At 38.4% G+C, this 27,957-nt stretch overlaps 1 protein-coding gene across 2 annotated transcripts; it reads left to right on the top strand.

Annotated features, from left to right (window-relative positions):
* The first annotated feature begins 212 nt into the window (after positions 1 to 212).
* LOC149095636 (uncharacterized) lies at positions 213 to 26,871 on the top strand. Of its 2 annotated transcripts, XM_089281764.1 has the most exons (11): positions 213 to 361; positions 2,761 to 2,801; positions 3,301 to 3,428; positions 4,569 to 4,635; positions 4,778 to 4,850; positions 5,791 to 5,871; positions 6,873 to 7,227; positions 8,171 to 8,244; positions 9,650 to 9,745; positions 21,960 to 22,151; positions 23,488 to 26,871. In XM_089281764.1, exons 1-11 carry the CDS (start codon positions 221 to 223, stop codon positions 23,557 to 23,559), a joined length of 1,320 nt encoding a protein of 439 aa, XP_089137890.1. In that variant the 5' UTR covers positions 213 to 220; the 3' UTR covers positions 23,560 to 26,871. The 2 variants fall into 2 exon arrangements, with proteins under 2 accessions (XP_089137890.1, XP_089137891.1); XM_089281765.1 differs by lacking the exons at positions 21,960 to 22,151; positions 23,488 to 26,871 and adding an exon at positions 18,832 to 19,043.
* Positions 26,872 to 27,957: the final 1,086 nt, after the last annotated feature.

Here is a 27,957-nt window from a genome sequence, read left to right as displayed (position 1 = left end):
AGATGCAACCGACGTACATGCGCGGTGTCTCATTTTGGGGAAAATTTACTTCCGGCAGCCGTATCAGCGCCAGCCGTAGCGATTAATAAACGGATATGAGCGGTGCGGGCAGGCTCTCCTTCCCCGGCCCCCGCCACTAGCCACATAGACACTGTGGACCTGGTGCTGAGTGTCTACTTGGTGATCTGTTACACCACATAACATCCAATTACTTTTTAAAATGGCGGCGGAAAGGGCTGTAAACTCGTTTGCAAAACTAAACCTCAGTGCGATCAAAAAATGTGATCAATATGTGGTGAATATTGAAGACACAGCTTCACAAGTGGCGCTTTACAAGTTCAATGGGGAAAAGCAAGCTTGGGTACGTAGTATTCGACGCATAGTTAACACGATGGTGAATTTTAGCTTTCGGTTTCGTCTGACAGTTTTACATTGTAAGCTTAAAAAGCATGTTAAGTCTAACTTGTTTTTATAATAGGAGAACGTCAAGCATTAGACGTTATTGAGTTCAGCTTCTTTCCATATTCTCTTTTACTACAGTGTAGTTGTTGTGTCGATTTATTTAAATAGGTCTGACGTTTGTAAATTTTAACTGTCTAATAATTAATTGATAAAGTGAAATCCGACGAACTATTAATAAGCTTAAATGATAACAAGCAGTGCTTTCAATAACATTTGAAGTAGATGTCTGCCAGTATAAAAGTAGGCGGCTCAGGATATAGCAGTGGCCGCAAGGCCACCTTTGCTAGGGGGGTCTGAAATTGAAACTCTTGGAAATACGATTTCCAGCTTTCTGGGCATCAAAGTTAGTAAAGTCGATGATGATCGATTATATGCTGGAACCGATCTTTTTCACTCGCTGCTCGTAAATGATTTATCTCTGTTTGGTTTACTGAAGTAAGCTTACATTGGCTTCTTTCACAACTGCAAAATTAATGTAAAAACTGTGAACAGGCCGCATGAATTTCCAAACAATGAACAGATTAAGTCTTTCATTTCTTTGATCGATGGCCCTTTGCGTGGCTCACGACTTTCCAGAAATTGCGAAGATGACAAGGCCTTACCTGCGACTTCAGGCGCTAAAGTTTTAGAATAAGTTGGGTTGACTGGCGAAATTTCATCACTGGAATGAAGCGTTTCGTTTTGTGCAGTTGATATTCATCCATAAGCAAAGAAGAACACAATAGGTTTATGAAAGAACAATTCTGAAGTCAAATGAATTTATTCAAATGACTGTTTTGGTACGTGGTTTCTTTCAAAAGAATGTAAACAAATCAGTCTGCCCAGACTGTATATGGGAGTACACTTTGACAGCATCTTTGCTCAACTGACCACATGGCAATAGTTTGAAAGCAAGGTTAAAGTTTTATTACGATACTGCTGAAAATGGCGGAATGTTTTGCAATTTGCAATCGTATTTGATGGATGTGTACACTTTTATATACATGAACAGTCAAGGTAAATGTAAGAAATATTTTATCAGTTTGTTTGAACTGAGAAATAAGTAGGCAGTAAGTGTTGTAGGGGTTACACTTTTGAAGTTTTGTTGACAAACTCAGCCATGTAGGCTTCTAATAAAAGCGCTGAACAAGCAATGAATGATTGTTTAACATGTTATGCAATTGTCTGAACTGCTGGTATGTTTCAAACACTATCACACAATTTTGTCCAATAATTTGGTGGAGCCTCAATCTGGTATTCTCTTACATGGCGGAAAGAATAATTATTCTTTCTAAAGATGAAATTTTAAGTGTCAGCACACAAGTACAAGAGAGGTTTTTGCAGGGACAGGCAAAAGCCAAAGCAGCATTGGCAGAGAAATTTTGCATGGTCAAGTTGAGGCAACAGGAGTGGGGTGCTGTGTCGGTTTAAAACATCTGGAACCTTTCTGGACCCCTTCAGGATCTCCTTCTGGACCCTTTCTGAACCCTCTTCTGGAACCCTTCTACCCCTTCTGGACCCCTTATTTTTCATCCAGAAAACATGGGACCATGATTTAAATATATTAATTAGAATTGAAGTAAAAGACGATGAAGTCTACTTAATCAATTTTAGCTCTAGCCTGTGAATACATCTGACATACCTCTTATCACTCCTGGTGAGTTTGACATCTAGTGAAATATCAAATCAGCTGGAGGCTATATTTGTACATTCTAATAAACAATTAGATTATGAACTCCAGATTTCTATCGTGTGATAGCTGGCGAGGACGCAGCCCGAGTCAGCTTTTATGCATAGAAATCAAGGGCAAATAATCTAATTGTCTTAGTATAAATCTAGTAGTCATTCAAAACTTTATCTAAATCCTGTTCACAGACACTTCGAAAACACCAACAAGCGTCCCTCAATTCATTAACAAGGGAACAATGCTTCGCGACTCACTATCCAGTACAGAGTAGATAGTGAGTAGCGTAGCTAATCAGAAAACGGCATGTATGATAGAACGCTAGTAGATTTATACTTGGCTATTATTAGTGAGAGCAGAAACATTCGTGGTTAAGTCTTCATTGGGCCACATATACATACACATGTACAGCATTTATTTCTAATCACCTTTCTGGCAGTATCACAGGAGACACTCATCAAAATGCCAAATCTTACAAGCACGCCGATGAAATTTTTTCTGAGACTAAATGCAAGGTTATGAGCTACTGTTTATTTTCACCTTTCAGGCAATTTTAAAATAATAATGGAAGTTTAATGTTCTTAATACATGTTGGTGTCATTTTCTCTCACTAAATTAACATCTTTTTCTTCTAGGAGAAAACAGAAGTTGAAGGAGCTTTGTTTGTTTATAGTAGGTAAGCATGCCATTATAGTTCTTTTATGCCTGAACTTTAACTAAATGTACATATGAACCCAGGGTGAAGACTGAATGTTCCAGGTAAATAAGTAGTTTACTATATGGCTCATAAAATGGTTCGTCAATTATCTTTTGTTTTGTTTTTGCAGGCCTGTAATTGGCTTATGGGTATTATGGGATTATTAACCAATCAGAGCTTGTGTTATATCAGCTACAAACATAGTCAAGCTCTATGATTAATCATAATAATCATAATAATGATTTATACATAACTATTTTTCTTACTTGTTAGACATAATTATTTATTTCAAACTGTATTTCTGCAATCAGTACAAGTTATATTCAATTATTTATCTGGGAGACTGATTTTGCTGCTTTTCAATTTTCAATTCATTATCACATATTAACTCTTTCAAACAGAAAGTGTCCTTCATTGCATTCTCTACAGACTGTAACTAACTAAGTTTAATTGTCACACAATTTACGTCTCTTCTTAGGTCCACAACTCCAACAAGTGCTTTCTTCATAATGAACAGACTAAACATGAATAATATGATGGAACCAATAACAAATAACATGGAGTTTAAACTTCAGGATCCTTTTCTGTTATACAGAAATAACACCAGTAAGTAAAAACACAACTTGACACAGCACACTGTAAAGCAACAGTGCATTATGCAGGGGTTTCATTAAGGGCTGGGCACCAGGCAAATTGACTGGGTGTGAGCCAGATGATTTTGCCTGCCTGGTTTGACCATCTACATTGTAGAGGAAAGTTTTTCTTATAAAGAATTTCAGTTCAAAAAGTTTTGTCCACCTGCAAAATCCTGTTACCCTCCTGCTGGGTGAAGCCCCTGATTACGGGCAAATTATATCCTTTGGTGGACTTTAGCTTGAGTACACATGAAGACTTGATCAACCCTACTAACATTTGTGGAAGAATACTGATCACAAACAGTTGCTAACTGTTACGAAAAATTGTCTAAGTCAAGTTCTAGAACAATCTTGAACCGGAAGTCATTCAGCGGTGACGAATTTGTATAAGGACATTCCAGAACATTCTGATCCTTATGTAATTACTCAGATTAGAAACTGTGTCAAACTACTTAATAATTTAGCGCCTAATAGAAGTTTCTAGAACTTTAAGCCTCATATATATTAGAGTGAGAGTTTCTTCTGTAGGAGAGATTGGTTCAAATTTGAAGAAGCTTAGTGCTGTAAATTGGTGAAGTTACCTCTCAGAAATAAATTAGTTTGTTGCTGTTACCAGCGATCCTGAGGTTTGTCTGGAAACAACCCTGCTCTACAACGATACTTGTAACACTAACAGTACTTAGCTTCCTGAGTGTTTCAATTATGTACGGTACTCTTACAAGTCACACCCTAGGATTTCACATTTCATTTTTTTTTTTATAAATAAATTGGGACAACAGGATCTGTAATTTGATCTGTTGCTGTCCTGTTGATTAAAAGTGAAATTGGTCATGAACAATATTAGCTGGCTATCACATTGGTCTAGCATTGTACACCTGTATGGGATCATTAGATCTCCCTGCTGTGGCCATAACTGCATGTGACTACCTTTGATTTTGTCAGTTTCTATAGTAAGCCATATTCTCTCTTGCTGTTTTAAATATAGTATGAAACAGAGGGTATTTTTTAGAAAGACTGTATGTACATGTACATGCACTTCTATAATCTTGATCTTTCTGATCAACACAAAAACTGAACACATTATTAATATTGATATTTATCACTATTTCAGAAGGCATATTTGGTATTTGGTTCTATGACAGTGATGAGTGTAAAAGGCTGGCAACACTGATGGAAACGTGAGTAAAATTTAGCGTTTAATTCGATGGATTGTAATTTATAGTCATTGCTGTGTGAGTAAGTTTTAATCAGCAGAATGCTAATGATTAATATCTTCCTTTAGCATAAGCTAATGATTGGTACTTTGTTTTTTTGTTGAAGGCTTAGTTCTCAGACAGGTGTGATGGGAAGCCCTGTTGTAGTCAATCCACATCCCACTGCAGAAATGAGAAAGGTACATATTACTTACCACAATCTATTGTCGACTACATGTAACAGCAGGGCTTGAAGAAAGTGCTGTCCAGGCATCCAGGACAAGTAGGTTCTCTTCCTGGGCAAGTAACTTTTCATTCTCTCTTACCCAATGGGCAAGGGATTAGGCAAGCCATGTATGAACTAAAATAAAAGAGCAAGCTGCCCAGGGCAAGCAAAATTGCCCAAGGGCAAGCTGGAACTCAAGTTTATTTTGAGCCCTGGACTAACAATAAAACCGTTAGAAACCCATTCTTAAGTGTCCTCACCTGGTAATTCTATTTTTTTCTGTTTCATTGACAAACAGTGGGGTTTGAAAAAAGTGCCATCCAGTAATGTTCTAGAGAAGTAGATTTTCCTGCTGGGCAAGTAATTTTCATTAACTCACTTGCCCTCTGGGCAAGGGCCCAGGCAAATTTCTGCCAACAAAATAACAAACATAAAAAAAAAAATGTATACTTTCCAAGACTTGACCAGGGCAAACAAAATTTGAGGTCTGCTTGTCCAAAGCGTTGTATTGTTACTCTTAAATCGTGAACAGCCTGTAATAAATTAGGTGGACAAATTCCCATCCCCCCACCCTATTATTTTAAAGAGTTTGCTTGTACCTGTAGGTGTACTTGAATCTCAAGATTCCACATTTAAATTTTGGGTTTGATTCCCCACCACCAAAAATGTTTTTAATAAATTAATAATTATCTTTTAATCCTTCCCTCCCTAAAACTTTGGGTTTCTCTCTAAAGGTAAAATTGGTTTCCTAGAGTGAATCTCCCCACACAAGATTCTATCGCACCCAGCTCTCTAAGAATTTTTAACGAATGGATATATTTAAATTGCGTTCTGTACCTTTAATGAAATATTATTAATTTAACTAAATCCAACCATTTAGTGTACACAAATTTTGTAATATCTTCTGTTCAAAGGAAAGTCAAACAAATGCTTCAGAAGAAAAAGTTGATATAATGCAGCTGTTTGCAAAGGCACAGGAGAGATTTAACAATCAGGTAGGACTTTGTGATAAGTGTTCCTTCTTGAGTCCAAAAATTGATGTGTTGTTAACTGAATATGAGTTGGGTTTCCTGCTGATTCGGGAAAGGAATGGGTGACCTGAAAAATTTTGGTTGGTATCAGTATAATTTAACATGTCCTGTTCAAAGGTTTATAAATGGTTTATAAAGATAATATTTAGTCCGTACTGCGCAGTCTCAGCACCCTAATGTTTATAAACATTTATAAGTCTCACTCAATGGAATGCGTATCGATGTTATCTCATACCTTATCCTTGAGGCCTTTCAAGTTCTTTTCCAACAGCTTCATTGATTTTTACAGCTGCGAAGTTGTTTTATCAAGTGATACAAGAAAGAACGAAGCATAAAGCTTCGCATGTCTTGCATCCATAATGGAAGTTGACATGAAACTTTGCATTTACTTCATGCAAGTAGTTGCAAAATGGTTTCATTTTGTGATGTTTTACATGAAACAAAACAAAAAATGTAAAGAAACTCTTTAGGGTGCGCAGTACGGACTGGAAATCATCTTTAAAGCCAGACTATGTACAGTTTACACCTCCATGCCTTTATTAATGAATAATAATTATATGCCTGACAGTCTACTTTAAAAGAAAACTTGCTATAAATGATAACATGAAAAAATACAAATTATTGTGAAAAGGTAGAATTTTGTTTTTGTATTCATTTGAAACCTTTTGAACATTACTTAGATTTTGATCTAATGTGGAACAAATTATTTTCTAGTAGATAGAAATGGTGGAATGGTTAGCTCACTTCATAAGTACTTGTTAGAAGGTAGTTGAACTATGATACTACTAGATGAAAGTTTTCAACAAGGTAGCTATGCCACATCTTCCAACGTTTGGCTGTAACATGTGGCAACAAGACCCAATCATAATGTTAGTTGAATTGTTTGAAGGATTTGTTAAGTGCATGTAGGTCCAGCATGAATATTTTTAAACTCTTGCTGTTTTTTTCTTTCGATGTATGAGCAGTCAAAGACAAGTAGTCCAAGTGGAGCAAATGCTTCTCTTTCATCAAGCACATCTCAAAAGCAACAGATACCACAAGAGCAAAAGGATCAACAGCAGAAATTCCTTCAACAAAACCAACTCCAAATGGAGCAACTTCAAAAACTGTTCCAAACTCAGGAGAGTCAACCAAAAAAACAACGTGCCTACTCCACCCCTGCCCCCTACCTGTCATCACCTTCTTCCATGGGGAAAGCAACACCTAAAGGGGAGGGACAGGAAAATGGTGTGTTACCAGGAGGAGAAGGACAGTCAAGCAAGAGAATGGAAAAAGTTAAAAGTCTCACATTGTCAGATATTAAAGCCCCTACTAGTTCAGGTAGGAAAGCGTTTTGCCAAGCTTGCATTATTTATGTTGTCGATTGAATTCTTCTACGAGTGGGTGAATTGGAGGTGTGTTTTAAATGTAAAAAATATCCAAAATGGTTACAATGGAGATTGTTTCCAGCTTTCTTGCACCTTTTTTGGCTTTGCCCTTCAGTTGATAGACAATTATAACATTCCAGAAATATTTCTGGTTTTCTGGGTTTCGCAGCAAAGATACATACCGGATATTACACGGTGGTGAGAAGCTATGAATTTTATGTTCAATTGGCAAGAACAATATTTCACTCATGAGATATTGTTTTTGTCACAAGAACATAAAATTCATATCTTTGAGCTAATGTGCAATGTTCTTTTTATTATATAGACATGCTGGTGATGCTGTTTTTGATGATTTTCTAAAGATTTGTGAAGATTATCCAAAATTGTTCTGAAGGCCAGACAAACGTTTCTGAGCATTTTGCGAAGATTTCCGAACATTTTGCGAAGATTACTGAAGATTGCCGAAGATTGCGGAAGACAACCGAACAAGATTCGAAGATGTTTCAATCATACATCAACAAATTTAAGTGTAGTTAAAGGGACAAAAGAGAAATGTTATCAAAGATGATATCTTCACATGTGAGGATATCATAAAGTTTTTATCAATTTGTTACCACTCGGTATGCCACTGACTTTTATAATAATTGTAACTATGTACATGTACAGTATATGTACATCTAACTAGAACACTGTCAACGTCATTAGCTAGTAATTTTCACTGACAAACAACAATTTCCCCTTGATTTAAGTCTGTGGTAGAACATTCAGAAAACTACAGGACGGTATATTTGAGTATACAGGCAACTTTTTTGTGCTACTATTTATTCTGGTCTACAAAGTTGCTATTAGCACATTTTGTGGTAATAAAAATTCATGTGACTTGATTGTGATTTCAGTTGGTTCAGGACCAATAGCAAGGACAAAAGATGATTCTTCAATTGATAATGGGAAACCAGGGGCTCAAAGAAAGGTACAGTCAGAACTCCTCTGGTCAGACCTCAGAATGCATGTACAAACATGTTTTTTTAAATAGTTTTACACTTAAGTCAATAATTAAAATTAGTATAATTACCAGTTCAGAAAGACCCCAACACAACAGCTTCTCAGTTCTGCCAGATGTTCATCTGAGGTCTCTTCAGCACAAAGCTGTTGGTGTGTCTTGCTGAGAGATCACACAATGCAAGGATGCTAGCCATCCTCCAAACTTTACTACATTATGTGAGCCTATGCTAGCAAGATGTAAAATAGTAGGCCAACAATACATGCAAAATGGACCCCTAGACCATTACCTCTCAGACTTATAAGTAATTCATCAAGTTAAGACAAAGAAAATCACAACCCTGAAGGAGGTTTGGATACCCGGTCTTAATTAGCATCGATTTTGACGATTTTACCTCTCCGTTTACTCCTTAGTTTTTGTTTCGATCGAGAAGATGTATCAAACACTCAAGACAGTGTTTCATCGGCTATCCAAACACCTTGAATTTCGTCAAAAATACTCCGCTGTGCGTCGTATTTTCAACTCTCTACTTGGTGTTTGGACACCCCGATGAAACACTGTCTCTCATGTTTGATACATTACATACTATGATAGTAATTGCAATTTCCAATGATAGTATTTGTAATTGATATGTAAATTATTAACGAATAGATAAGTAAATAAATAATTAAGACTGGCAGTATACTACTATTTGTATAATCCATTGTCAAGCTTACACCATCAAGCAGACACCAAAAAGAAATTGCAATTATCAAGTGGAATATCTTGTCTCGATTAACTACAGTGCACCTGTCTGATAACTAACCCTGGAACATTGCATATATTTCACAATCAGTTCAGAAGATTAATTTTTTTTGTTTTTTGTTTTGTCTTTTTTGTCTTGAATGAGGTTATTTATTTATTTAAAGTAACACGTCTTTAACAAATTACATGTATCACAAATTACAAATTACAGTAACAAAGTACTCTGGTATGGCTACTCCGATACTACAATGTACATTACTTATTTACACCAGGTGTTACTTACTTACATTAGAAAAATGAATAAAATAAAGTAATTAATTAATTCTGACAACACGTATTAGCTACAATTAAATCAAACAGGATAAAAAACAAGAAATAGAAAAAAAAAGAGAAAGAAAAAAACTAAAAGGAAAGGAAAACTTGAAATTACAAAATAAACAAAAAAGCAAACAAGCAACTAACAGCGTAGGAAAGGGGGAGGAGGAATGATTTCTAATCTTGATTTAATACAATTAAAGTTCAGAAGATTGATGGCTCACGACTGGAACTGTAAAAGTAAACTGTTTGATGAGCATTTGTTAGAGAAGAGAGCTTCGTCATTGAAGTATTTGGATCATTTGTTTTTAATTAGTTATTTCAGAATGACAAGAAGGATGTAAGGAGTGTAGATACATTAGCCACACAATCACCAGTTGCTTCACATAACACACCAGTGTCCCAGGCAAAGGTGAGTTTGTATTGTTACTTTTAAATCGTGGAATTTATCAGGGCTGGACATCATGATCAGTAAGTGTTTAGCCACCTGTAGCCTTATTCTCTCTCTCTCCCCCCCCCCCCCCCCCCCCCCGTAGCAAATTTGTTACTTTATGGTTGAACTCCATCAATAACAAGCAATTTTACCCACAGCATTTTCCACAGGGAACATCAAGCATACTCGGCCGAAACAGGTGTTACGGGTTATGGCCCTTAATGACAGCCCTGTGTATTTCAGAAAGAAATGAAATAACTGTTTAATTTTGTCAGACAGCTTGAAAAGCTGTGTGGCAAAAGCTTGTTTTCACTTACATCTAAGTAGTAATTTAGACATGCTGAGCATGTACATGATTGGTCGAATACTGTCACGTTAACCGTGTCCTACACTGCCTGCCTGTAATCCTTCCATTATGGAATCTAGTGGGGAGGGGGAGGGGGGGTTCCCTTGACCTAGTTTGACTGTATAAAAATCATGTTTATTGCGTAGCAAATATCAAAAGAGTGCTGGCGAAGAATTAATTTCAAGTGTATCAAACTTCTGTTTCCGTTGGGTTATTGGGCTATTTTAGAATACTGTTTATATGCCTACTTATTTGAGAGCTACAAGAAAGGAATGTTGAATGGTGAAAACCGACTATAAAATTCTGCGAAATGGACAAACAAAAGGACTGCTATCCCCCAGCAGAAACAGTAGTTAAAACGCTCTCTCCCACAAAAAAGGACAGAGAAAGAGGCGCAAGCACTTGTAAAAGCAGCTTTCCATGTCAATCATGATTGGCAACAATAGTGCTAGCTTTCCACTGCCAATCAATCAATGTCAGTCGTACAGCACAGATACCAGGCTTTATAAATGAGCGGGATGAATAGGGGTATGCAAGCCCCGCCGATCCGTGCCTTTTTATTTTCGCCAAATCCGTCGATCCGCCAATATTTTTGTTCAAATCCACAACCACATCCGGAAACAAAGTGTAAAAGCTCAAAGGTAAACTGGTAAATGTGAATGCCATGCTTAATTTCGCATAAATAGTAAGGAGGGCAACATGTTTGATGACTTTAACACAGCACAATTCCAATAACAGTCTCACACCCGAGTTTAAATGAGGTTCGTTCGAAAAAAGAAATAATTTGGATGAATTCATTAACATACTGACCAAGGCTGAAGAAAGATCTATGATCCAGATATCATTTAGGACCCAAGATTCGAAAATTAAGACAGGCACAATCTGGAATCCACTCCAAAATTCACAGCTGATCCACGATCCACTGTGTTTTCAAAATTCGCGCATCCACTCGATTTACTGCAAAAATCCACAGTCCGTGCGCTTTTAAGGCCAAATCCATCTGTCTGAAAACTTATTCACCCCCCTCATAAATTATCCATCAAATATTTTCACTCGCACGTAATTGGTCTAACTACGTCACGTGACCGAAAAAGTGGCCTGAAATATCTGAAGGGAATGCTTACCAAATTTAACGGAGTGAGTGTTAAATCTACAAAAAAAAAATCAAGAGTGAAGAGGTAGTAAATATGATTGCCCAGAGTGTGTATTAAGAAAATCTATTTCAATCATGAAGTGGATAAACAACATTTTCCTTCATTTGTCGGATTATTTTTGAGAAATAGTTTACAAAAGCAATAGAGAACCTTTTTTTGGTATTTGCCTCATTTAAACACTCTGGGGGTTAGGGAACCCTCGACAATTATGCAAACTCAAGCCGCAGTCGACGGTATACATAACTGTATCAAATTCTCCCAACCCCCCCCCCCCCCCGCCCCGTGTTTAGATTAGACCACCACGGAAAAAGTCCCCAACAGGCCAATTTCGATATATTAAAATTCACTCGTAGACAAGATATCATGTCTAAGCTCTGCGGAATAAACTCATAGGAATCCTTACTTTACTCCCCAGAGCCTCGAGGTCATGTTTGTTGTTTGAAGTTAAATTCAGTCTCGTGCCGAGACATTCTCGTCCCCAGAGGCTGCGCTCCTTTTGGTTAGCACCAAGAATCGCGACCTCTGGCCAGGTCCGATTTTCTGAGCATGCGCAGAGTATTCGTTTCGTACGCTTAGCCAATCAGATTTGTCAGATTTGACTCTGAGCATGCGCAGAGTGACGGGAAGTCCGTGAATCGCAGACTTCCGATGTTGGGCCTTCCCAGAGGTCGCGATTCTTGGTGCTGACCAACAGGAGTGCGGCCTCTGGAGACAAGAATGGTGCCGAGAGTGTTCGCCCCGCACTGCGCATGCTGACTCGTTTCCCGACCTCTGGTTAAGGGGAACTAAGACTCTGGGCACGACATTGGCTCAGAACGAGTATAACGTCCGGTTTGTAGTCGTCATCGGTAATAAACGCACAAACAATTGCGGACAAAGCATGCTGGGACGCGTATAATGTTAGATGACTGCGGGACTGGGAGCAGGTTTTTAAGCTCCAGATTTTAGTGGCCGGGTATTCTAGAATCTAGCCGAGGTACTAAATTTATATCAACGTAATAAATTGAAAGGCTCTCTGAATATCGAATCATGTAAAAAGAACATTAGGAAAAAAGACCTAACGTCTTTTCCGTACAACACCAATAATTGTTGTAACCTCTGTAAAATTTTCTTAAAGACTACCTATAATATACCTACTGTTTTTATGTACTACATATACATACATTTTTGCAGATTGATTGTACACACACTTCTTTTTTTATTTATTTCATTGTAAATAATTTTAACTTTTTTTGCTCTGTCCCCAATTAGTAGTTAATACTAAATTCATTGACACTTCAATAAAGCTGATATTTTTATAGCCTTCTTCGTTTGGAAACCAGCGCATTTTGAATTTCAGAATTATGGCGGTGCGTGACATAAGCTACGATCGCGTTTGTCGAAAAATATGTATTTATCTCGTGATTTTTAGCCGTTGAAGAATCTATAGTATTTAGAAAAGTGCTTATTTAAATGCTTGTTTGTCCAGTGCAGGTAATCAGTGTCCTAGATAACCAAAGCAAGTTCCAGATGTTTACACTATTTTCTGGCCGTCATTTGTACCAAAGAGGAACACTAACATGGCGGCTCTATACTAGGCTCTGTAACTTTGCGCGAAACATTTCCACGAATATCTCAACTTTGGGACAACGCACACTTCGTAAACTTGGAGAACTGTCTTCTTTATCTTCTATAATATACCAATTTCTTGACTTAATCCGCTGAATGGTTTTTGATTTTTTTTAGTATTATTATTGTCACGTCCGGTAGTCACGTCCGGTAGTCAGGTGGGGTTTGTGATCGTCGTGATCACCGTGATACGTAGTACTACAGAGCCCCCTAGGTAGCCCATGCGTAGCCAACCTCGTTCCCAGGGTCTCTCATCTCACCGCCTCCGCTCGCTCCAGGGGGCGGTAAGATGAGAGACCCTGGGAACGAGGTTGATGCGCAGCGCGAGCCTAAGCGCATACGTAGCCCGAAAACAAACTTTCGGGGGCAAAGCATAAAGAGGTTGGTATCTATAAACACGATGACCGACGTTGCTGCATCTGACAACAGTATTGAGCTAATGTTTCCTACGGGAATGGAGAGTATTCTCCACGAAAATCAATTGAGTCCTTTCAGAATACTGCTTTTCGATTTTTCGGAGGAACTTACCCGACAAGATGTGGAGAAGATGAAATATCTCGCTTTAGATTTCATTCCGCGTGGGCGAGCAGAAAACATTGAGAACGGGTTGCACTTATTTGACGCTCTGGAACGTAATGCCCGGATTTCTCCTCAAAACCTCGATCTTCTGGAGGAACTGCTTATAAAAATTGGAAGAAAGGATTTGAGTGCTAAGGTAGACAAATTTCGTCAAGGTAAGTGCACTTTTCCTTGTTACGAACTCGTTTGATGATTTGAACAATGAATATTATTTTTGCCAATGTTGTAATTTCGCTTCCGCCATATTGTTTAGTTGCTCATACCTGGCTCCAAATGGGAATAAATTGTCTCAGTAATGGGCGAAATACAAGGTTTTGCTCGGGAAGTAGCCAATCAGAGAACACAGAGAGCTTTTGTGGTTGTTATATATAATGCAAGCCAGAGCAAGTGGGCGAACATTTCACCTCAAGTTCTGACTTGTGATGGGTCCCTTGTAAGGTTTATTTATTTATTTTATCTTTTATTTATTACAATTTATGTCACACAAAAAACAGAAGTAAAAGGGTCAAAGACCCCGTATTAAAGCAAATCACCAATGGTACTAAAATGAAAATAATGATACAAATTAAATTATGGTAGTAATAAATATTAGATGATATAACGATAAAATATATTCAAAGAATATACTAATCCATAAAAGAAACTTTTTGACTAAAGCTTTAAAAGAATTTACACTTTTTGCCTCCTGAATGGAAAGGGGAAGGGAGTTCCATGTTCCCACAACTCTATGAAAGTATATTTAAGAACATTTGTTCTCGCATATCTCACCTTTTGTCTAAACGAATAGTGATCAGTTTCCTTAATAAGGAGGTTCATGAGGTTCAACATCAATATCAATTATTCCGTGAAGAACTTTACATGAAAAAGTATCATCTGCTAACAATCACCTCTCTTCCAATGATAACAAATTTAATTTCTTTAGGCGGCCAGCATAGCAGTCATCAGTCTTTAAGAATAAATTTAGTTGCCCCTTTTTTGAAGGTTTAATAACTGCTGAATACCATGCTACTTATTTGCATGTCACTCAATAAGAATACCGTCTACTGTATTCTGACCCGTACTTCTGTTCTTCAGAAAATGCCGCTAATTGCTAACAACAGTGACAGGGTATTCAGGAGTTAGCAGTTTTCACGGATTATGGCACCATATTGGGTTGGTTTTTTGGGGGGAAGGCGGGGGAGGTGGGAAACACAGCTAAAATTTCAGAGGTTGTCCAAAGTACAGGATTTTGGCAGACTTTAAGCCTGTGTAACTTCACCACAGAAGCAGTATTTTCACGGCAAAATGTATGTAAAAGAGTATTTGTACTGACATTATTTTTATGAAGTGTAAAGACCAAATCTAGGCTAAAAAACTGTAAACGTATTTCTAAGATTTTCCAAAATCCTCCTAATCAAAGTTGTGCAAATTCCTCCCCCAAACAAGAAACATGACTAAATAAATATATATTTGGCATCATTAACCATGAAAATGTCCATCCATTTGAATTGCAGCCATTTTCTGTTGTGCAGCAAAATTTGGTAGAGATAATTATCATTAGCTAATGCAAACCATGTGATCTAAAACCTGTTTTTGCTTTACATTGTCTAGAGATAAAACACAACAGGCTATCAAGCAAATCAAAGTGTGCTCAGAGAATCATTTGCCCATGTTCTTGATCACCTTTAGTGCATGACACAACGCTAGATTTACCTTCATATTATCACTGCCTCCATTAAAAAAACCTTGATTTTGAAGAAAAAGATAGCACAGCCTACGTGTATAATGCTGTGTGAAAAATATACAAAATGGACGAAGTTTATAAGATAAAAGCCATTGTTTTCGAATTGCACCCAACTAAATAGTTGCCATTTTAGCCTTATTTTTCTCAAAAACAAAAAGTTTCGATCTTACATGCCTCCACAGAAAAAAGATATATCCATTTCAAACAGCTGTTTTGGGGATGCACCCAAACTGAAATTTCCATCAATCATCACATTAACTTTGAAATGTTTATGACAACCAAACTAAAGACAAATTTCCAGTGTTTGACTGTGTTTTCAAAGTGAACAAAATGGCTAAAACTCGATAATTTATCATGCATCGAGGCTCGGTTATCATGCGTCATTATGCGTTGCATTGTGCATAATAATTGTCAGGAACATTATGAGGGCATGTAGTAAGCATGATGAGGGCACCATGACGGCTCAGTGAAGGTGCGATCAAATGCTCAATGCAGATTAAATGCATGAAAAACTTTAATGAAAGCACGATTGCGATCAGAGACACGAAAGCTGGCATATGACATGATGCCAATGGGCTATCCAGATGGATGCGATTACCTACTGTTCTCTGGAGTTCTCTTTCTACCACATTTGCAAAGTAAATGTAAAGATGGAAGGTTTAACAAAGAGAATCCTTTTTCCGTAGAGTTCTCAGCATTTCCAAATGTATCACTAAAAACTTGTAAAAAGGTTTCCCATCCAATACAGGGCCTGGTAAGGTTATGTTGGTTAAAGCATTCATCATGAAAAGTTCCTTGCTGCTTTTAGTTTTTAACTGTGAAGTGATGTTGGACCATAAATTAATTTTGGGATTCTTTGAACGTTGCTTATAGCACATGGAACTGATAGCTACATTTGCTGTGTTCACGGTTCTTGTTTCCGATTCCTTCACCACAATTTTTCACTTAACAGGGGACTTTTTTCTTCAGAGACTTCCTCTTCACCACAGAGCCTTACTTCCAAAAAGATACAGCTGGCACTGCTGTCGGTTTTAAGGTGTTTTTACAGCCTGCAAGTGATGTAGATAATTGCTCGATTTAAAGTGTTGAGTCTTGACCAAACCCTTGTATAATCGGTCACTCTAAACTCTTTGCCAGTATACCTTATTCTCACTAAATTTTGTGTTAAAATTGTAAAATTTAATACTCGCGAAATATAGGACACGCAAAAACTAAAATCGCAAAATATAATGCCTACATAATATCACTGATAATGAAATTCAAACTGTTGTGTTATTACTGTTATTCCAACATGCCCAAGCTTCATGTTTAGGGGATTTTTGATTTTGTCCATCAGTTACCTTCCCCCACTGCATTGATCACTCTCGCTGTCAGAACTGTCCTCTGCCAATAAGTTCTTCAAAATCTCACTTGTGCAGTCGTCAAACTTCGAATAACTTTGTTATGTTTGCTATTGTTTACGGTGACGATCATACTAATGCTACATATTAACAAATAGAAAGAAATCTCGAAATTTAATACTTCATATCACCCTATTTCATAGCCAAAGAGGTGCATAGATTGAAAAAAGTCAGCCCAACCTTTTTAAGTTTCTTATGATTTGCTGGGAAAATGGTCATTTATGCTCAGAATCATCTTGTTTGTCACGACACAATGATCTTAAAAGATAAAGGATTTCTTTTTACCATTTTCTAGTTCAAGACTTGTAATAATAACAACTAAGATAGGATGCCAAAGTGGACCTAGTCATTTGCCAGTTTGTCTCATACCCCTGTGTAAAGAATTTGAAAATACTCTCTTTAAGGGGCTTTATTACCGTATGTTGGGGTGGTTCGGAGAAATCTTTCGTTACTGACTAGCTCCAATTTAGCATCCTAGCTTAGGTGATAGAGCAATGAGTAGCGCAATCACATTGTCATGAGGTCTAGTACTGTTCAAGCCTGGGTATATTTTCAGGCTTCTTTTTAACCACTTAAGGTGCTTCCTTAACTACAGTGGTCATTCTAACTTCAAAATCACAGGAATTTTATTTTAATTTAGGGGTGTACATGTTACGGAAGGTATCACCCACATCCAACCAAATTCTCAACATCCCTTTTCCTGTCTTTCCTGCCAATCAAATAATGACAACAACCACATGGGGTTTAAAGAGCTCTCTTGTCTTCCAAAATATTGTTGTGCTCTATTATTTAAGTGTTTTTTTTGGTTTTGTTTGTCTGTTTGTTTGTTTGTTTTTTGTCAGTTAAACCTTGTGGCTATTGGAATCAGCCTACACTGGATGCAATCTGTGACTGTGGTTACGTGTTTTAAAAAATTAGGAGCAAATTCTGAAGATCTTACCCTTAGTGACTTTTCAAGCTATGATACAGGCATTGATAGCAGATCAATGCTACAGAATTAAAATCTCTGATCAGTAAATAATAATAATAATAATAATAATAATAATAATAGCTGTGCGAATCTTTAATAATAATAATAATAATAATAATAATAATAATTATGACTGCCCTAGGCTCACGGATTGAACTCGGCACCATAAGTTAAAAGCGGCAAGACTTTAAGGACTTATAATGACAATGACAATGATAATGATAATGATGATAATGATAACAGTAATAGTAATCATAATAATAATAACCATAATAACAACAATTTTATAGCTTATATAGCCAAGCACAAGTGCTCTACAAATTACGGAGACTGCAAATCAAATCAGATCGAATGAAATGTTTTAAATACTTTGGAGTTTACATCTATTTTATCGAAAAAGGTTCTAGAATACAAGATAAAGTCTAAATTTATGGTACTGAACTCTTCCTGTTGTTTTACCAAATTTTCAGACAAATTAAAATATCTCAGATAGCCTGCAAACGCAGACATCTTTCCTGCTGTCATTTCTCTCCCCAGAAAAGTAAGAGATACGACAGCGGAAATACGTCTGCGTTCGCAAGCTATATCTCAGAATAATCTCTGGAATATCTCAGCCCATGGAGGCTTCACTTCACAAAAGGACTCAAAGATTTGTAACTAGTCATAAAACCAAAATCACCACCACCACAACTTACAGAGCATCTTGTTTGGTATACTTGAAGCATTTAGGTGCTCTGTAAAGTGAAATATAATTTTCCATCCTGCCCAGTGTTCGCCAGTATTCCATTGAAAACTGTGGAGGAATCATATTGTCCTATGACTGTTTCCTCAGACAAACTTGACTTTGCCTTGTTTCTCTCTACTCAGGTGTATGCTGTAGTTGGGTACCAGCTTTCCTTTACGAAAACCTAAAATGCTGGGTGGGGTGGGGTGGGGTGGGGTGGAGTAGTACTGCAATAACTAGCATCCTATCCAGGGGGATGCAGGGGAGAAACCATGCCCCCAGTTGCTTCATGCTACAGAAAATCGGGTTAATGTTTGGCCCACTGGACCTTGTAGGCTTGTTTATAATAAACTATTATAAGCAAGAGATTATTCGACGATTAGATGTCGCTATTGGACGAAACTTTCGGTAAATCTCACACATTTACTTAAAATTATCAACGGTTTCACTGACGGATTGTGAGCGACCCTGTGCAGAAATTGCTGCGACAGTCGCTCGCGATAGCGCGTAACTCGGCTTTATGCGTATTCAACTTAGTGGTTTGTTCTGTTCTATGTTTAGCCCAGTTGAAAGAATATGCAGTTCCCATGGCTGAGACTGACGTTTCTCTCGCTTCAAACAAACGAATGCCTCTTAAAGAGGAGAACTTGTGCCGGGAATTGGCTTTCGACTACATCTGCTCCCACAAACTCGGCGAGTTAGCCTACAGATCGAACACCAAGGCTGCTAATACACTTCGGGAGGTTTGCAAAGAATTGGAAGAAAAGAACAAAGCGTTTTTCAACGATACCAAAAATTTGTCTGTGACAGCCCCAATGTTCAACGTCATTGCTGATGAAGTGTTCAGCGGAGGAATAAACTGGGGTAGGATCGTGGCCTTGTATTGCTTTGCTAGCACTGTTGCTGTGTCTCGCCGTGATAATCACATGAGTGACGGAGAAGATGTTGTCGGATGGCTGTCCGAGTACATGTGCCGAAAAGAGATGGCAGAATGGATAGCGAAAGCTGGAGGATGGAATGGGTTTTGCGAATTTTTCAAAGTTTCGCCGGGAATCAATAAAGAGCTATTCGGCGGCTGGACTTTTGTGACAACTATGTTCGCATCCATTGCCGCGGTGCTTCTTGTAGCACGCACGAAAAGAACAACCTGAGGTGTCTTCCCAGGGGAGGCTGCTCAGTAAGTTAGCCCGACATGACGTTGTACTCGCAGTTGGGAACTAGGGACGAGAGCGTCAAAGCAACAAAAAAACAGTAGTTTGAATGTCTTAAAACTAGTAACTAGTAGTAATCAAGGATTAGGAGTGCGTTCTGCGCCTGTGATAATAGTTGCTGCTACTGAAATCATTATCTTAATGTGAACGGCTGAAGTTTTAAGACATGTGTAAGATAATGACAAAGTCTACTATTAAGAAATAGAAAACATGTTCCGTGTTTCTATCGAGTTTTAGTATAAATCTACTAGCATTCTATCACGAATGCTGCTCTGATTGACTACGCTACTCACTATCTATTCTGTTTATAGATAGTGAGTAGCGTAGCAGTGTGCGCTTGTTAACAAAATGACGGCCGCTTCCTGACGTTTCCAAGTCTCCGTGGAGAGTGTTTAGATAAAGTTTTGAACGACTAGTAGATTTATACTAAAACAATTAGATTATTCGCTCTCGATTCCTAAGCATGATCGTTAACTCGGGCTGCGCCCTCGTCAACTATCATGCGATAGAAATCTTGAGCTCATAATCTAACTGTTTAGTAGAAACACGATTTTTAACCAATCAGCGCGCGTATTGTCTTACGACCGTTGTCTAATATATGATAATTATTACTACTTATACTACTACCTCTACGATTATAATTAAAATTACCAGTTTGTTAGTATTTATTGGGGTTAAATATCAATTGGGACATCGTCCTGTTTTCTGCTCCAGTTGCTGATGCCATTTTCTTTTCTTTTCTTTTCTTTTCTTTTTTTATTGTACATGCAACAAGTTCAATAAAGTTTTTCTTTTTTAAAGAAAAAAGTTCCAACATACTGACAAAGGCTACTCATTCGCCTTCAAAATTCATGCTAAACATCTCATTTTCACTTTTACTGGTAATAAGGCTAACTTTTAAAACGAATGCTTGTGTTACATCCAGTATTCTAAGCTGGAAGCACAAATATCAGCTAACATCTGTGACATTTGCGCACGCGTGTCGGTTTAAACAAACTCCGTGCGACTGGCAATAATTACTATTTCCGCTGATGAATAAAAAAAGTCAGCATTACATTGCTGTTCCTTACTTCCGGCTTACTCTTATAGATCTTGGCTTCAGAGTACTCTTCCATCGATTCAATTTTGACCTTCGTTGGATACTGAACACTGGAAATATTAGTAAAGTCAACTGACAAATCTAATCAAAATATAGCCAATGAAATATCGTTGTTCCCACGGTTACATCCCAAAGCCACGACGATTCAAAGTCGTGTTCGGGAACAGAATAAGTAATTGTTGTCTCAGTTATGTGACAAAAGCACGTCAACTCTCATAATGACCAAACAGGCCACGCATCATTGGTCCAGAATCAAATCTACTAGAAACGAACGATCGCGAACGATCGAAAAAGTAATTCGTCTCGTATACGTACGTGCTTTGCGATGATGTAATTTGTTTTCGCCCAGCCAAGAAGTCTCTTTCCAGTCTGCATTGCGATTGCATTCCCTTTTTTGTCGAATGCAATCATAGTGAACAACCAGTTCAAAGAAAACCCCAAAACGTCGCAACGAAAGAAGCCATAAAAGAGAACAAGAATGACGCAGCAGATGGACACGAAAACGAGGCACAGAGCCCCTGAAAAAACCAAGAGGGGCGGCCAATCTGCAGTCTTCACAAAAAATTTCGATTTCTCGTGCCTGCAAACAGACCGAGAACACAGATATATCTTATTAGATGTTTTGAAGTGTAATACCGCCGTATATCTTACCGAGTTGTGCCGTAAATGAATAAAATCAATAAAAGACGAAGTCACTGTCAATTTGGGGACTCATTTGCGGCACGGTGACCCTTCACTAAAGTTCAAGTTTCTGAGGGTGGGAGACTTTGGTGCCCTTTTAGCATAATCTCTGGCGCTGACAGCGGATGGTTCTAAAAAAATTCCAAACAATGGATCCTCTGTATGATGTAGAGTTTTTCATATGGTAAGGTTCAAAACGTTGCACGCTAACACGATATTGATGACGGAGGTCATACTTAGACTCTTTCCTGTGGATTAAATGTTCCAAGCAGGATGGAGTTGTGTGATTATAAATTTTATAAATTAAGGCGGCTATTTTGATCTTATAAGGGTCGAATAACGAGTCCCACTTGGCTATTTTTCTTACATCTACGGAGGGCATGTCGCGGGAGAAACCATACCCCTACCCCCTAAACAATAACAGCTACCACACTATGATGACAAATAGAAATACAAGCTTACGAGAGCTGCCACACTTCTGATGTAGAAAATTCAGGCTTGTAGTCTAATTGTTAAATATTGGCTAGTACTGTATCATCGAAAGGCGGTGTAATCACAGAGGGTAGATGTAGCCCATTGCATGCACAGCGAACCATTTTTTGAATAGCACTTCAAATAATAGTAAATAATTATCAATATACGTGTAATCGACAAACGTAGTTCTGGCAATGCTATACATTGTTGTTTTTTTTTTCTAGGATTCTCCTCAGAAACCTTCACTGGATCAGGGGGTTGCAGTGGGGGCCTCTCTCATGTCACCTCTAGCTTTCCAACCTTCTGGGAAAGTAGCTATTCTGACACAACCGCCGCAGCCTAAACAGCCCCCCAAGATGGAAATCTCCCCCCTGACTCAAGATCAACTTGTTCAAGCACTAACTTATTTATTAAAGGTAATACAGGTATCTGAATTTATTGCATGGCTATAAATCGAAAACGGTTACCAGAAGAGCCACAGATTTTTTTATTCTGAACAGGCTCAAGCAGTTTTACTGAAAGTAAGTTGCTCCCTTAGGGGTAACCCTGCGATGGACAAGCATCCCATCCAGGGTGGAGACGAAATACTTCTACAGTGAAGCCTCTATTTAGCGGACACCCTCGGGACCTTCCCAAGTGACCGCTTGATAGAGGGTGTCCGCTTAATCAAGGTTTATAACAATTGCGCTATGTTTGTTCACAATAGGCCCTTTGCACGATCCGGTCACATGGTACAAAATCACACATGCTGGGACGCAAGTTGCACAGTGGGACTTCCAGAACAAAGCAACTCGTACCAGTCCACCTTGACCTGCCTTTGTTTTGGAAGTCCCACTGTGCAACTTGCGTCCCAGCATCTGTAATTTTGTACCATGTGACCGGATCGTGCAAAGGGCCCACTAACGTCCAACGGTTCCTCAGTACTGAGGCCGGGCAGGGCTCGACTTTAGAAAAAAAACCTTGGGGCCAGCTGGCTCCTAAGTTTTTAGATTTGGTCGCCAGCACAAATTTTTTTGGTCGCCAAAAATTTTCGACTCTTCGGGCCAAAAACATTCGATCGTTTTGGTAGCCTTTAGTCTCTTCCTTGTATTTTCTGTACAAACCAAACCAAACAAAACGTTACATTTGCACGTAAGTGGTAGCGAACAAGAAAACAGTTTCAACGCTGAAATACGCCTTCCTTATTCAAATTGGTTTGATCATCTTTCTTTTTTTTTGGCCTTTTAAGCAATTTATTTCAAGTTGAAGTCCTTGAAGCAATTCAATACATCTTGGCGAGTCGCGCCGTTGGGATGTTAGACTCGTGGCCATTTTGTGATTTTAATTATTGAACAAGCTGAACCAAACTTGGTCAAACCAATTCACGAATAGATTTCATCCGATTGTGTTTGAAACTCAAGCATATTTGAAGGGAAATGTGTTGTGGTAATGCACTCGATGGCCCAAAGTTTACGTTTACTTTCGGCCAACAAAATCAATGGACAAATTCAATAGACCTTTCCCGCATTCCACTTCAGTGCGTGCGAACAATAGCACCAGAGTGAGGTTGGGGTGGACATTTTCATACATTTGCTGAATTTTTGTCCACCCTGACCTCGACTTGGTGCTATTGTTTGTTAGAATGCGGGAAAGGCCTATTCAGTTGCATCCAGTGGAAGTTCCTATGTATTTTAATTCCATTCAACCGAATGCACCATGCTTCTTGACCCATGTAATAACCATCACCGCTTTTTGTGCTTGTTCTCTTTTCAGAATGATTCAGAGTTTGTCAGTAAAATTCATGAGGCATACTTCAAAAGTTTACAGGACAAGCTCCCAACTTAATGGCATGGTATACTGTGGATGGCTTTTAGTCACAAGGTTGGTGTGCCTGTGCTGAACGGAAGACAAACCTGGAGTGCTGCGCAAGAGTAACGCTAAAAGAAGACGATATTGCCGTCAAGGTTTATCGTTGATGACAACATTTGAAATTTGTTTAAGCGCAAAATGAAAAGTTTTCAACGAATGAAAAAGAACTATTTCACAAAATTTTAAACCATTTTTCTACGATGTGTCGATAGCCTTCAACGTCGACTGAAATCTTAAAATAATGATTTAATATTAAAAAAGGTAGAAAAATACCATTTGATTAATGACAGAGGAATTTTAAGACGGAAGTTTCACTTTGAAAACGTATCAAACGTTTTCCGTCCACACTACGCCGGAGGCATTTAAAAACGCAACAATCGCAGGTCATTTTGGCTTTGTTTTTGAGGAAAACTCAGTCAGGGAAATCACGTGATTGTTGTAACGCCATCGTTTGCGAAAAGTTCCGTTTTGCGTCCACACGAAAACGCAAAGTCGGCGTTTTCAAATTCCTCCGGTTTGAAGAGCGCTTGGCCTAAACGTGGAAATAAAGCTGCTTTTCAAGTGCCTTCCCGCGTGGTGTAGACGAGGCGTTAGACGGAGGAATCTTAAAGCATGCACGCTAAACGTCGAGAGATTCTCCATCCGTGATATAGCTCCGTTAGAAGAAATTGTGAGAATTGATGACATGGAACCGATTGTCTTGAGGTTCCCGTTACTGTTTGGTTTTTCATTGTTTCTCTTGATTCAAAGCTTCTTTTTATGGTCATTGTCGTACGTAACAATGACATCATTTTATTGTTCTCGTTACAGTTATCATAGTCATCAATTGCAAAGTTAGTAATAGTAATTAAACCGAGTGGAGTGCAATTCAGGGAGAAATAGCACGAGTAACTTCAAAATCGGACGAGCGCGAAGTGCGAGGCCGGTCTAAAATTACGAGCACGATTACTCCCTGAATTGTACAACACGAGGTCCAGTTACTAATTAATAGTATCTACAACAAGTTTCGGAATTAAAAATGTCTTAGTGCTTTTCATAAGTTCTGAAAACTGTAGGAAACATTGCGAAGGAAGGGATTAAAGCGCGCGTAATTGACGTGCGAATCACGTGGGTATGCAATTACAGGTATCCAATTAGTGAAGTAAATCATACGGTTTTTCTCGTTCAAATTGGAATTAATTTGCACGAGTGAGTTTTCAAAAAGCTGAAATTGAACTAGCCGCTTTACTTGTTAATAACATAAACATGAAAAAAATTCGCGTGGAGGAAGTGCAGGAAGATCTTTCTTGAAGCCATTTTTTCTCGTTCGAGAAAACTTTTTTCAAAGTTTCGGCACAAAATTCTCGTCATCATTTTATGTGATATCATTGGCTTAGAAAACTTCCTATTGTTTTGTAGCCAATCATAATCCAGAATTACGATGTGTAATTTGCACTGGTGTTACACTTGAACCGCACTGCTCTCAGCCAATCAGAATCGAGTATTTTTTCATATATATTATTACAGAAAGTAGTTAATATTGGATAGCTGTTATTGGACACCCACGTGATCGCGCGCCGATTACGTGAAAAATAGGCGCGCAGAGAATTTTGTTATAGATACTATTAATGATGCAATCGTTGTTACCGCTTCATAACATGCTTCGTCAAGCTATAGAATAGGAATATAATCGCGTAATTCCTAGATAATTTCACAAGTTATGCATACGTGTAGATAAATCAAATTTACTGCAAAGGTGAAGTGAACTTTTCACAAAGCGATAATCATTTTTAGAAATTTTAATTAGTATTTTATGCAAACAACAAGACAACATTTCTAATATCTCCCCAGAGGAAATATCAATCGACGCGCTCCGTTGATAACTATGATTGATACAGCGCTGTATTGTAAATGAACCTTTCAGTGAACGAGCTTACTACATTGGCGAACGCCACTTTAGACATCCTGTGGCCGCAAAATTATCAACAAACTCAGAGATCTTTTAAGTAATATATAAAACACGAGAGACAGAGTTTCATAACATTTCCAAACACCAAGAAGATTGGCCTAGATTAGACTTCGAGGTGTTTGGAAATGCGGTAAAACACGTTCTCGTTTGTTAATATTATCTTCTCAATCGAAACTGCATGATATGGAGAATAGGGCGAATTGAACTTTTTAGCTGGCCAGGGCGGTATTTGAAAATTTGAAAGAGAGAATTCTCAAGAGTATCCTCACATGGTTTAAAATGGGGCAGCAAACAGCCCAAGCTGAAAAGGTCCATGAAAATCGTAAAAAAATTGCTTATTAAGACCACGTTCAGACACTAATTTTGTTTTAACTTGGTTAATTATTTATGAGTTTGTTTATTAAATTTCAACAGTTCGGTTGTTTCCGATTTGATATTCGAATTCAGCAGTTTTTGTAGTCGGACTAGTTATATTATCAGACTATTTGTGTTATGGCATCTTGTCAGTTCAACCTGAGTTCTTGCTAAACATCGTTCAGTAAAACATATACAGTGATCAGTTTTATAATGGAACTTCTTAGACTAAGTGTACATATGTGTTCTTCAATTCGAACGGCTACCTGGACCACGTTTTTTTATACCATCTTTGAGCTCTTGCTGTGCTGTAGTGTTTGCGACGGATCATGTAACTTATCTGTAAATCTGGTGCCTGACTCGTTGTAGTTTGACTTGGCTTGATACAAGAAGTTGTACGACTTTCCCACCAAGCTTTCAGAATATGTAAGTAAAAGTTGTTCTGAGCGTTAATGTTATGGATAGTGAAATCAAACTTAACGACAGCTGATATCTTAAACTGGTTTTGTTAGTCAAATATGTTTAGTTAGTGTGACCGATGTATTGTTAGGTTAATGTTAATTTCTGGAAGACAATTCCCAAAATTCCAAAGTATAAAATCAGAGACATTTGCTCTATTAGTCAAACAGTGCAAAAAACAATCAGGCTGCAAGCGCGGGAAAAAATATCGCCGGTGGCAAACGCGGGAAATTTGTATCTGGTAGCAAGCGCGGGAAAAATGTGTCGCCGGTGGTAAACGCGGGGAATTGCTAACTGGTAGCAAGCACGAGAGAATTAAGGTGCCGCCGGTGGCAAACGCGGGGAATTGGTAACTGGTAATGAGTCGCCAGTGGCAAACGCGGGAAATTGGTAACTGCAACAGTAGCAGGAAACTGGCTTTTGGACTTGTCATAATATTCAAACAAGATTATATATAGCACGTGCAATACTTGGCCGTGCCATAAATGGGAAATGACGAATAAAACATGGAAGAGACTGAAACAACATATGTTGGGTTTCTTTTTGTCCATTCCTATAGCTTATCTCAATTTGTATAAAGTGTTATTTATCATCCGTGTTATTGTTGCTCTGAGACAAAAGAAGAATAAAAAGAAGGACGAGAGAATTACAAGAAAGTGAAAAAGAATTTGTTACGGATAAGTTAATTCTTTGGCGCAACTGAGTAAGCCACAAAACAACCAGAGAATCGTCAATAGTTGAGGTAAGGGATCATTCGGGACAGTGCCCAATGCTTAGAAAATATTTAACCGGCAATGGAGCAACCTGATTGGTCGATATTAGTTATAGACCTTCTAAACGAACTTAGCCATGTAACAAGTATGGGTTATTATTAACCGAGTGTGAGGCGAAGAGGGCTGAATATTGGCAAGGATCTTTCTTGTGTGTTTATGCACCGAAAGGCAGTCGAAGTCCTTAAAGACGCCTCAAAATATCAAGCAATCCTGACCGAATAAGATTGGCCGATAACGGATTTGTTATACGGCATACAGGACACAATTATCTTGGGCAGACAGCGGGCAATCCCGCGTGCCGAAAGACCGTCCCGGAGCCCATCTTGCTCGCTTAGGAAGCCAATCACAATGCAGGATTTGATTGGTCCATCTTGCTCGCTCGGGCCGACTTTCTAAAAGTTCTTTCCAACAATTCTTCCAACCAACAAACCAAACCAACCAGCTTACGTCGCTCGCGCTCGCCCTCGCGACTTCGTCGCTCGAAGATTACCCTCTCTTAAGTCGAGGATTAAGAAAAGGTGGACTTGTGGCAAGTCTATCGCACGCGGAGCAAGACCTATATCATCGAGTCGCAGGGGAGGGGAGGTTCAGGTGGAACGAAAATACCTTGCAAGGGTCGGCAAGATTGGAAATGTTGGAAAATTCGCGTATACCTTGCGAGGTTGTCTTTTTTACTGGACATTCCGGAAAGAGTTCGGAAAATACAACATTCCAGTCGCCTCCGGAAATTTATGGGAATTCAAACCGGAATTTTCGGTCGAAAGGAAAGTGCTTTTAGAATCCTCAGACAATCCCCGATTAAACGCTGGGCCGTTTATTGAAAACTCGATCTTGTAGACC

The sequence above is a fragment of the Orbicella faveolata genome, unplaced genomic scaffold (assembly GCF_042242905.1).
Source record: "Orbicella faveolata isolate gen_17 unplaced genomic scaffold, um_ofav_v1 contig_5, whole genome shotgun sequence".
NCBI classification, from domain to species: Eukaryota; Metazoa; Cnidaria; class Anthozoa; order Scleractinia; family Merulinidae; genus Orbicella; species Orbicella faveolata.
Note: the sequence above shows the minus strand (reverse complement) of the source record. Positions and strands in the feature narration are given on the sequence as shown.

Bases quoted from the DNA above. Each gene is read 5' to 3' on its own strand.
- LOC149095636 (XM_089281764.1), top strand. From the start codon at position 221: ATGGCGGCGGAAAGGGCTGTAAACTCGTTTGCAAAACTAAACCTCAGT. The intron at 362-2,760 runs GTACGTAGTATT...TTTTTCTTCTAG, and splicing joins ATGGGGAAAAGCAAGCTTGG to GAGAAAACAGAAGTTGAAGG. The intron at 8,245-9,649 runs GTACAGTCAGAA...GTTTTTAATTAG, and splicing joins AACCAGGGGCTCAAAGAAAG to TTATTTCAGAATGACAAGAA.